At 40.2% G+C, this 12509-nt stretch overlaps 1 protein-coding gene across 1 annotated transcript; it reads left to right on the forward strand.

Moving 5' to 3' along the window:
• The first annotated feature begins 8910 nt into the window (after positions 1-8910).
• Positions 8911-11553, forward strand: LOC138050623 (neuronal pentraxin receptor-like). The gene is made up of 3 exons (XM_068896934.1): positions 8911-9213; positions 10327-10558; positions 11096-11553. Exons 1-3 carry the CDS (start codon positions 8976-8978, stop codon positions 11481-11483), a joined length of 858 nt encoding a protein of 285 aa, XP_068753035.1. The 5' UTR covers positions 8911-8975; the 3' UTR covers positions 11484-11553.
• Positions 11554-12509: the final 956 nt, after the last annotated feature.

A 12509-nucleotide genomic window follows, 5' to 3' on the forward strand; every position in this document is an offset into this window, starting at 1 on the left:
ATTTATGGGGGGTGGGGAACTCGCATATGAAAGCAGAACCGCCGGGGATACTAGTCGTCTCGCTTAGGGGTGTACATTTTGGATTATGATCTCACATAGTCCGGGAGTTTTGGACCAAACGCCGTAATATGTCGTAGTGATGGTCTCGTTTAGGATCAAGCGCGAAGAAATATAAAAAAAACTATGTTTAATATCTTTCAAATATGGTCTCTTTTAGGGATGAAAAAGGCGTGGGCCATTCCCAGATTGGTCGCCAAATCTTGGGCAAAACATTTGTGATCATATTTCATCTATTTCAATTTATTTCAATTTTATAATTACAAAAAAAAGACCAGTATCAGTTTCATGTGGAACTTAAATTGCCTTTGTATTGTAACTTCCTTTCCCAGTTGTTTGTTATATAAAACGTAAGTTCGTCACCCAATAGTCCATCAACCGTGAACTAGTACACTTTTAATCCAGTATTTTAAGGAAAATAATTGGTGTTTGAGTTTTTTCTATTGGCATGATTCGAGGAATCTTATGTTAACGGTTTCTACGGCAGAAAGGTCACGAATACGAACCAGAAATTAAGTTTGGCTGTCATGCAGTGCTCATTGGACCGTCATTTTAAAAAAAACTTTGGCAGAAACTACAGTATTTTGCGAGATCGTGAATTTGCAAATTCAATGCAACATTTTGAGGCGATCGTAGGGTTATGGAAAGACAAAAGATGCCTCTCGTGCTTTAAGCGAAGCAAACGAAGAATTCCTCTGCAATTCAGGTAATGTTTTGGAAATAAAAATAATACACAATATTTTAGTTTGACCGAGCAATTCCCAATTACAACTGATTAGCTATATATGTAATAGGACTACATGTTGTCCAATTTTGAAATGATTGGAGCCAAAAAAATTCCTCAGATTGCAAAATTGGACTCGGCCTACGACCACCTCCAGTTTTGGCTGCCCTTAGCATTTTTCTCATCCAATTATTTTCATATTAGACAGCATGTAGTCCTATTGCGTATGCGAATAAAACGAATGAGATCAAATAGGTGAATGTCTCATAGATCACCGAAAGTTTGGATTTTGCATCATAGTTTTCACAGTAGAGTGAGTCCTTATTTGAATTTGATTTTTTGTTTATTACTCTCTACAAAGTTTGTGAATGAAGTTTTTTGTACAAGCTTTGTCAGTACATTTTGCCAGAAAGTTGTCTCAAATACAACGTGCTTAGAGTTGTGGCATCTGAAATCTTTCATCAGTTTTATAAGCAGCATGGGGCACATGCTTTCGGAGGAACCTTTTCAAAGCCTAAAAACACTTGTTTTTACATCACACGTATGAAAGATAGCTTCCGGAGGAGGTTGGAAGGGTGATGAAAAGTGAGGCTTTTAAGGCTCTTTTACATGTGGGCCTGGAAGCTTGTGCTCTAAAGCCTGGTTTTCACTAGCGACGCAAGCACAAGCACAAGTGGCTTATGCGTTGTGAAAACGAACGTCGACACAAGCATCAAAATCAACCACAGCATCAGCCATTTTCTTCATATGCTCAAACGCGGGGAATCTGGAACGAGTGCTTTAATTGGCCTGACGTAACACATTTCCTTGTGCTTATGTTGCGTTGCGTTTTCACACGACGCAAGCGAACGCAAGCATAAGCGGAAGCACAAGGAAAGGAAAAAAATAATTGATCCTTATGATGATTATGCTTGCGTCAACCGCGTTTTCACAGTGAAATAAGCGCTCTTATGCTTGTGTTTGTGCTTGCGTCGCTAGTGAAAACCAGGCTTAAGATGCTCTAGTACCCGGGTTGGCTGTAAACCGGGCTTAAAACCCACGATGTGTTTTCACTGCCACCAATAGAAAGACTAAGCATACCTGGTATAAAAGACTTTTCACTGGAACCAAAGAAATTGCGCTCATTCGAAGCCTCAGACTTGTACGTCGAAAATGTAATATTCATTTGAGTTCACACATAAGGTATTTAGAAAGCGAATTAATTATTTGACAAGGTTGTCATATAACCAGGAGACTGCAATTTGTAATTGCCTGGCCAGAGCGTCTTTTAATCAATTAAATAAACTAATATCACCCGAACAAGCCAGCCAGTTTCATGAGTTGATTTTTTTTTTACCCCTTTCAACCAATTTTCGATGGCTTTTGGGACAGATTTTACCACGGCACTTTGATTGCGTTGGCAAACTGCCTTATTAATAGCGTAAGTTGGCTTTTACGTATTCTTAACTACCAACATAACAAAAAATGACAAATCCATCGTGAAGGATCATTCTTTTTTATTGCTTGTTAATTATTGATGATGAATAAAGTCTGGTTTTCACTAGCGACGCAAGCATAAGCAACACACGCAGGCGTATTTACTTGTTGTTAATTAGTGTCTACTGTTCAAACAAAAGGTTATAGTGAACAAGAAGCTACAGAGTTTGCGTATGCTTCATGTGCTTATGCTTGCGCCGCTAACAAAAACCAAGCTTAAGAAGCAATTCAAAATAATCGCACTTGCAATCACGCCTAAGAGCAGTGTTGTGTGTGTGACTGACCCGGAGGGGTACTCCCAGAAAAAAATTGGGTGGGTTTGTGCGACTCGCTTAATTCCTGAAACACTTACCCTATTTTAGACCAAAATCTACGATTTTCCCTATGCTATTTCAGACCTATTTCAGCTGATACACGGTTGGCGTAATAATTTGAGAAGGGCTTTGTTGACGGTCTTAGCGGCTAATGATGACGAAGAAGTTTCTTTTAAAAAAGATACCCAATTCAAGACTTGAGTGAACACACCAAATGGTCAAAATTGATACCCTATTTGAGACCAAAACGGCTAAAAAACCATACTCTTTGGCGCCACACATACCTATATAGCCCATATAACTGAGTAGCCCCCGGGGGATGACTGAAAACCTCTCGCTATGACAAAAAAGCCTCTTCTAAATTTAATCAAAACAACTTTAAGAAAAAAAAAATTCTTAAGGTTAAGATCAGCAATTTGTTGGTTTCTATTTCGCAAGACCACTTTCGTCCATTTCGGGCCAAGTGCAGTTGCAATCGCCTTCCAGGAATATTGTTGCTAATTCTGAATTGTCCATTCGAAACTTTTAGGGACCTGCATGAATAGTTACGAATAGAACTTATTCTGTCAAATTCTTAGGCCCACTTTTATTACACAGGAAGCGGGGTCAGTTCAGTGCCGTTAAGACGCCCGTTAAGACGCATTCAGTAGTGTTAATTACAGTAATTAACACTATTCTCCCACTGCTATATTTGCACAATTATAGCGCAGCACGAAGCAAGTCCGAGTCGGAGTCAAATTCTAATCATTCTTTTTTTTCCTTTTCTATAAAATATCATTTGACTATACATTATTATACCCTGCGATCAGAGCCTCTTTCGATCTTCCGAGATAAGTTGGGAACAAGAAAGAAAACTCTAACAGCCACATCGACATTCTCTGATTTAAGGCCGGGACACACTATAGGCGACAAGTAGTAGCGACAGGTCTCTGCGACAAGTTGCTCCATGTGTACTGCTTGCAAACAAGTCGCTGCCACACGACGCTTGTTAGGAGAACACGCAGTGATATCGTATGAGAGGGAATGTGAACTAGTTTTCTAATTCAATATGGCTGACCATATGACGCTCTCTCATTGGTTCATTTATATTTTGTCGCAGCGACTTGTTGCCGGAAGTGTACACACGATGCGACAACGCTGCTTTCGCTAATTTTGTCGCTGCGATAAGTCGCACGAATTCAAACTGGTTTGAATTCGTGCGACTGATCGCGGCGTCAAAATTCTGCCGCAGCGACAATGATTTTCATGAAATTAACCGTGTCACACAAGGCGATTTGTTGCGGCAACTTGTCCCCGCGACCTGTGGCAGCGACTTATCGCCTAGTGTGTCCCGGCCTTTACCGCTAATCCAAAGAATTGGATGAGTCAGTCCAGTTTCGACTTGTCAAACCTGCTTTTTCTCACATTTTTCGCATGATCAGTCGCCACACGTCATCAATACATTTTTGAAATTTACAGCAGCGTGACAATTTTCAACTGTGTAAATTCCAATGAGTATTTCCTATGTCTGTTACAGAAACTTGTCTGCCAGAACCTATAAGTGTTTCAGTAAAAAATGAAAAGGTAATTTAAAAGTATGAACTATATCTTGAGTTTCCAAGCAAGCGATTCCTTGGTTGTCATGTGTTTGCCAGAGTTGTTGGAAAATAGGAAGGATTACGTTTTTGCAAACGTTGGCCGTGTAGCACTTATTCTTGGTTTTCACGTGACGTCATCAAAACTAAAAAATAAGGAATTATCAATCCTTTTGAGATTTTAGCTTAGTTAGTTATTAGAACAACTGATGACTTGTCATTTCACAAATGTTCAGTTTGATAGGGTTTTTCGTCTTGTAATAAAGCAAGGTTGAATTTCTAAGCTTTTGCGTGACACGATATTAAAATTGAGGTCGAGAATGCTATCACGTAGGCTAAAAAAGTGACTTATCTGCTGAGATTTTGCAATCTGAACAGTCCTTGTGTGAGAATAAGTACTCACATAGATGTTTATGAGCCCTCAGAAGACGACTACTGGCTTTTTATAGCAAAACTCGATGACATATGTTTTTGTCAGCTTCCGGGCGCCATATTTGTGCCCCTCAGAGGGACACAAACATGGCGTCTGCCATATTTGTGCCCCTCATAGGGACACAAACATGGCGTCTCCATACAAAGCCTTATAAATTTGTGTAAAACATTTCTTCGAATATCTCCCGCACGAAACATCGCACAGACCTGAACCTTTGTGAGACTGTTTCAATATTCATCTTCTTTTATCTCTTTGATTCTTGGATTTATTTGTTGAATGGTTTTGATGATGGTGTGAAAGTGAAAACCGGCAATATTTTAACAGACTTAACTGATTAGAGTGTAATGTGAAGTGCTAAGTATCTACCCCTTCCTTGAAGGGGTAGATACTATGCCTATGAAAGAAAAGTAGAAACTCTTCTGTCACTCAAACTAGCATGGAATTTTTAGATCCTGCACTGCTCTATGAGGGGAACATGTATATGCCCCTTTCTCTTGCATGTTGTCTCTTAAAGGGGAATATGGAAATTTCCGTGGTCTTTTACACTTTATGGATGAACCTTAACATGGAAATTTTTATGTTTCGTTTACATGTTATACCCGAAAAGAACGTGGGAAATTCCATGTTCCGCTTACATGTTATGCGTGAAAAGAACATAATAATTTCCGTGTTCTGTTTACATGTTATGCGTAAAAGGAACGTGGAAATTTCCATATCAAGTTCTTTGACGTTTTCAGTAAGTGAAAAAAATTATATGTTCTTTTGCAAGATGTCTTTGAAAGGAACATGGAAACTTCCAAGTTCCTTCGTGATCTTCCCTAATACTTTACTCACCATTTCCATTTACTTTTCCTCAAACTAACTCCCTTCAAAAGCTAACATATGGCTTGATAATTTACTATTCTTCTCCCCAGGGTGGAACACACAGCAACAAATTACCCCTAATTTGCCAGTTTAAGTAAAATTCTGAAAAATAATTGTATTTAATGGCTGCTTTTTTTTTAGTTTCTGTAAGAAATTGTTGCGGTAATAAATGAAATGAACTAAAGGTGCCAGTTTTAAATTATCGATGAAGGTTTTAGAACGTGTTTCAATATTCTCCCACTGCTATATATGCACAATTATCGCGTAGCACGAGTCAAGTTCGAGCTCGAGACAATTTCTAATCAACCCATTTTTTTCTTCTTTATAATATATTGTTTGACTATACATTATTATACCCTCGATCAGAGTCTCTTTCGATCTTCCCAGATAGGTCAGGAACAGGAAAGAAGACTCTGCCAGCCGCTTCGAAATTTCACTTCCTTGGAAACTTAAGATAGTTCATACTTTTAAAATACCATTTCATTTTTTACTGGAAAATTTATAGGCTTCTGGCAGTCAAGCATCTGTAACAGACATAGGAAATACTCATGGGAACTTAGACAGTTAAAAATTGTCACGCTGTTGTAAATTTCAAAAATATATTGATGATGCGTGGCGATTGATCATGCGCAAAATAAAAAAAAAAAAGGCAGGTTCGACAATTCGAAACTGGACTGAACCACCCAATTCTTTGGATGAGCGGCAAATCAAAGAATGTCGAGGTGGCTGGCAGAGTCTTGTTTCCTGTTCCCGACTTATCTAGGAAGATCGAAAGAGACGGCTCGCAGGGTAACATTATTGTTGTTGTTGCCAAAAACGAAACCAACACAAATGCCGTTGACATAAATAAAGTTCAGCAAGTAACCAGGACGAAAGTTTTCCGAAATTGTTAGATTTCAAGATCCTCCGTTGTCACCTCTCTCCTGTCATGGATGACCAATGTTTTGTGTCTTTGTGTGTGTGTGTGCGTGCGTGTGTGTGTGTGTGCGCGCGTGCGTGTGTTACTTTTAGCAGGGCGCGTGCGTACACTTTGTATTGTGCGACTCCAGTGATGACCATAAGAGAGATAAAATGACTTTTCCCTCGAATATTTAAGCCATCGAAATCTTACGTTAAATTGTAATGACAAGGGCGGTCTGGAGCTGTGACTAGGAGTGGGACTTGTCACATATTGTTTAGGGGCCGACATATCTCTCCCTCGTGCTGTACCGGGAGGCGAGGTCGGTATCAGAAAGCAGCGAAGGGCCAACTGCGTCCAAAAGCGATCACAGGGGCCGAAATCCCGGGATGACTCGTTTGGTACGACGCTCCAGCGCCACGTCTGGAGTTACTGCTCTTTTCTCTCTTGTTCAAACATTCCGTCAGTGCATGCGCAAATGTTCTGGCTAGTGCTTTCTTCTTCACACGATCTCGTGAAAAGTGTAGTTGACCGAAACGGAAAATGAACGCTAAAATTTTACGAGAGTGCTTACGCCTAATCACTGAAACGAGCGCTTAGGCTTTATCAGTAAGCGAGTGTTATTCAAGAACCGCAAAATGAAAGCTAAGGAGCGATTGCAGAATACCTGGTTTAGGGACAGATTTGTTTAGATACATATCATTTTCTCTACTATGCCACTGCGGGACTGCGGTGGCATTTTTTTAAGTAAGACATTTAGTGGGGCGGGTATTCTGCAATCTAGCCAAACAAGGAGCAATTGTTTGTAGCTTTTATGGATACTTCCCTAGATCAGTTGAATCAAGCCGAGTTCAACCGTTTTAAATTACTGTTGAACCCCGTTATTTCGAATTCCCCTCTAAGTTCTAAAGTTAATTTCCTTTTGTTTTGCCCCATTGTTTGAGTCTTTTTACTGACAATTCATTCCAACTCGTTTATTCCGAATTTCCCGTAGCCTGCTAACAGGCGGTAGATGTTATTGTTGCCAGATGCCATGTTGGAAGCGCGTGGGATAGGTCTGGGTCGGCTGACAAAACGACGGGGCCACTCGTCTCAGATCTTTCACACAATATGGCGAACGAATCACAAATTACCGCCTGCAAGCAGGCTAAATTCCCTCTTATTAGAAATAATTTTCATGGACTTGAATTTCTACCCTTCTATTTCGATGTCTTTTAAAAAGGTCTTTGACAAACTTCAGACGCTATCAGAACAAACTGTGTCAATTGCTTTGTGGTCTGAAATTTCAACCGTCTCCTCCCTGACCCTAAGGGGCGCAGGAGAGACAATTCAGAATTATTCTCCCCCGCGCCCCCTAGGGTGAGGGAGGAGATGGCTAAAATTTCACACCATTGTCTTTGTCCATTGCACACGATTCGAATTGCAAAATATCTGCCTGTCCCGAAAATAAACCACAATCATAAAGTGTCCTGAAACATAGATTTCTGGCGGGAAAGACCTTAGATATAGAATTCCTCTCTAGTCTTCTAGATTTGCGGATAAAAATACCATCTTTCTTCTAATTGAAATAATAGTAATAATAATATTGTGACATTTTTAGGTAATTATAACGTAAAAGGCCTACTATTCATCATGATTTATTCGGCAATGTTTTATGCTGAACCGGTTATATCGAACACCCGCTAATTCGAACTATTTTCTCTTTCCTTTGCGACTTTGAATTAAAAGGGTTCAACCGTAAGAGATCAATAACCGTATCAAATGACTTGACGTCTCGTGGCCTCGAATCCCTAGGGTGTCTGCCTGTGATGCAGAACATATTTTGCATGACGCTTGTTTTGTGGCCTGTCTGTCATCAAGTGTACTGATCAGGTATCAGGAATGAAGTCAACTGCAAGACGTTAATAAACATGTGATTGTCATGATGTAGTCCACGTGTAGGCGTACCCACCCACCTATTTAAGAAAAGGAATTTCCCGCTGGGGAGGAGTATGGCTACACGTAGCCTAATCATGTTAGGTTTTTGTTAGGGAAATGTGCCTTTTATTCTTGAGAATCATCGAAGTTTGAGAAAATAAGGATTTTTTTAATGGACAAATTGGTGCTGCGGTATGTCATTCCGAGCATGGCTTCTTCCACCCCACCGTGGCACCGTACGACTTGATGAAAACCTTAAATAACAATAGCCACTCTATTTGGCTTTGTAGACGGTTTCAGTTGACGCGTTTTTTTCGTAAATAATGAAAAACTAAATTCAGTGCCGTAATATTTCTTTCAGTTGATATTTGCTTGTGGGAAGCTCACATTTACTTATAGCTAGCGTTTATACAATTGGAAACAAAAACCTCATTCAATTATTTTGAAAAAACTTGGTATGTAGACCTATGCAGATGAATGATACCGACCTGCACTTGAATATGCGTCAGAAAATGGACAGGTCACCCCGCCCATTAAAAATCAGTCGCTGAAAGACACGATTGACGGTCTTAGTAGATTGGCTGTTTGCTTGATTGCCTCATCCCCAGTTCGACCCCAGTATTTCTGATCCCAGGAAGTATCAATTTTGCCATTCTTGCTTACGCAGTGCACCGAGTAGTGTACTTCTCTGTTGTTGCTCTCTTTATCAAGCAAAAAGATGGCAAATGTTGGGCTTTATTTCCTGTTTCTAGCGGTTGTGTTTGTTTCTTCTTCCGAAGCACACAAATCCAGCGATCTTACTCCATCTGCTTGTCACTGTAATCCAACGATAAACGTGGCCGTGGGAGGTGAAAAATGCAACTTGTTCGAGGCAAACAAACAACTCCAACAAGACATCGACCTCCTGAGGAAAGAACTTGAGACCGTGAAAAATCGAAGCAGTCAAATTCAGCCAGGTAAATCCCAATTACTAGTCTCAATAAATTTGGCTTTTGGATTGTGGCATTTTACCGTTATCGAAAAGCTCATGGTATCGAACCCCCTTGGAGCCCTGGATGGATTTTTTTTCAGGTTTCTTGATATTATGACAATCACGTTGACTTTCAAGGTGCAAGGATCACTCCATCCGTGATTTCTGTCACAAGTCAGAAAACCGAGTTGCAAGTTAAGAGAAGATAAGTCAGAGATCTCTGACATCCGATATCTAGTCATGGATTGAAATATAAGTCTTGGACAGATGCAAAGCTTTTCTGCTCTCCTTTATTTTTCCGCATTGAAAACGTGCAATGCTGCCATGCTTTCCTTAAAATTTTCCGCATTGGAAGCTTGAGTCTTTAGCAGATGTGTGTCGTTCTGATGGTGTATCACTTTTTTCCGTAGATTCATGCTCGAGAAGTAAGGTTTGGGTATAATCTGCATGCTTTTTTAATAAACATGCCAGCTTCGAATCTCAAATAGGCCATTTCCGAGTTGCTGTTTGTCTCTGGTCCAAAACGAGTGTTGGTGATCCCTCAGAAACGACTTTAGCAACCCCCTTGAGAAAACCTCATGTAACTGAAAAATAGATTCCTTAACTAAAGCTCTTTTTAGAGAGATTTTAACTAACAGAATCAAGAAAAATTGAATGCTAAATCAAGGAATAAGTATCGTTGCCTAATCAACGGGGTTTCGTGCTGGCAGCCAAGATGATGGCGTACATCTTGGAGTAATTGACTCAGCAACGTGATCATTGAAATAAGCTGTTAATGGAACTCAAGCAGCGGCGTAGACACGTCTTTCTTGAAGAAAAGTTTTTTCTAGTTACATATTTCTATTTTCCGAGGTTTCCACATCAACAAAAACAATTGGTTTGATACCTCATAAATAACTAAATGTTACACATTGGTTACAGTTTGTATAACGGCTGAGTTCCGCTTTGACTATCCTATCTTAACTTGCGTTATACAGCACAGTAGGTAGCATAACTTTGTACATGAGAAACGTATTAACATAACGGGATAGGTAAGTAGCGTGGGAGTAGATGAATCTACAAGCTGTACGAAAAGGTTTTCTGTTATGTGTCTCAACAGGTTTGCCTATGAGGGAATTCGACCTTTATTTCACAAACATTGGAATCAAAGATTACGTTATCCATCATGGTCTGCAAGTAACCAGCGCTTTTACGATTTGCTTTCGAGTGCGTACCACAGATAAGACAGGAAACGATCGGACAGTCGTGAGTTACAGCTTATCGAGGAACTTCAACGAAATCCTGGTGAACAGGATGTCAGCAATTCAAGTCTGGGTCAACGAAAATGTAGTGTAAGGAGAAAAAGGAAATTTAAGCAAAATTAAAATTAAGAGGCCTGAATGTTTAATTTATTACAGTTCATTTAAAAGAATACAGCCGAAAAACTGTCATAATATCCAACTGTCATAATGTCATAATATCCAAATCGGGATATCGTGCAAACAGGCAACTTGCTCTTGAATGGCGCGCATCTCACCGAACGGAAAATCTCGTATTTTGACAAAAGGAAGACCTTGTTCACGCACTATAATCGGGACTTTTCAAAGTCTGCCAACATAGTGGATAATCCCAACAAATAAGACAGTTGTTAAGTTGATGTTCACGTGCCAGGCGTTAGCGTGTGCACGAGGGTGAACTGGGTAAACGGTTACAATTCAATTGAGAAAACATGCGACTCGCAACTAGGCACACATTGCTTAGTTTGTGATATAGCCTTTGAATTCAGCCAGTGAACTCATTAATTTTATTATGTAAACCGTGTTGTGGCAGTGTTAACTAGTCAGCATTTGAGTGTTAAATTCAATTACATTTTAAAATCTTTTCTGCAGAAATAGCGGTGTGTCTGTGAATGACGGTAACTGGCATCATGTTTGTACCACATGGGAGAGCACGAATGGCTCGTGGAAAGTTTACAAAGATGGCATCGTGCGAGCACGTGGATTGAGGTTGAAGTCTGGTTATAAAACGAAGACCAACGGACTCCTCATTGTCGGGCAAGAACAAGATTCGTTTGGTGGCAGCTTTGACCAAAATCAAAATTACGTTGGAGAACTGACGGGTCTCAATATCTGGAACAGAGTTCTCTCTCCGAGTGAAATCTTGAAAATGTCGGAATCGTGCCATGTGGGGCAGGGTAACGTCAAGAAATGGTCTGATTTCAAAGTAGGAATAAGAGGCGATGTAAGGGTCATCTCCCCATCGGCTTGCGATGCGTAAAATTCATTTTGCATTGTTGCATGAAAGCGTCATGAATTATTCTTTTCAATAAATTTTTTACCGATTGTCATCAGTGTTTCATTGTTGGCTACGTTTTTGGGCACATTAATTGAGGGAGGGAAGGAGGGAGGACTTTGGCGTCTGGGATTTTAATAACTTTCTGTCGATTTAATAAAGGATGCTTAAAACCAATTCTAGCCTTTCCAATCGTCTGACTACATATTTCAGTAAAGCTGTGGCTACATGAGCGATTTTTTGCACCCGCTGATCATGCAATTTTCAAACTTCGTCGCGTCGCCAGCGTGAGATGAAAATCACATGTGTAGCCACCCTTGAACTGGCGGGGCGACAAGTGAAAAAATCGCATAAAAAAAGTCGCCAGAGTTAAAACTGTCGAGACAAAATCGCAGAGATAGTTGCCCGTGTAGCCACCCAGCACCTTTTCGCCCGCGCTTGCCACGCGACTAAAGAGTATTTAGCCAATGAAATTAAAGGATGAATGTCTGTTTATAGTGCCCAGGTGTCTTGCAATTCGCGCGTCATTCAATTTGTCGCCAAAATTTGTCACAATTGTAGCCACCCTGGCGCACAGGTGACGCGACAAAATCTGAAAGAATTCACATCACCGGCGCGAGACAAGAATCGCTCGTGTATCCGCGGCTTAAAACACACGGAACTTAAGATCTATGACGTGGACGAAACGATGACATTTTACGAGCAAACCAAACTTCTTTCGGGATTGTTTTCAGTAATGCTTTTAGCTGCTGAACAAACACAAACATCTCGTCCAAATGTTGTATAAAACAAGAATAAGAATTCCAAACAAGTCTCGAAAATAAGATTAAGATAAGTCACGACAACTATCCAACTCAGAGATTACAAACTGTACAAATGTCACTCGGCTTACTGCGAAAGGAGTTCAGCAAACTCGCTGTTGGTTTATACTTTGCGGTATTCCCATGAATCAATATGGGCTCTCAGTAATCTCGAACTGATTTCTGTGAATAGGCTGCTTCAAGCGGCTCA

The sequence above is a fragment of the Montipora capricornis genome, chromosome 6, assembly GCF_036669925.1.
Source record: "Montipora capricornis isolate CH-2021 chromosome 6, ASM3666992v2, whole genome shotgun sequence".
In the NCBI taxonomy this organism is placed as follows: Eukaryota; Metazoa; Cnidaria; class Anthozoa; order Scleractinia; family Acroporidae; genus Montipora; species Montipora capricornis.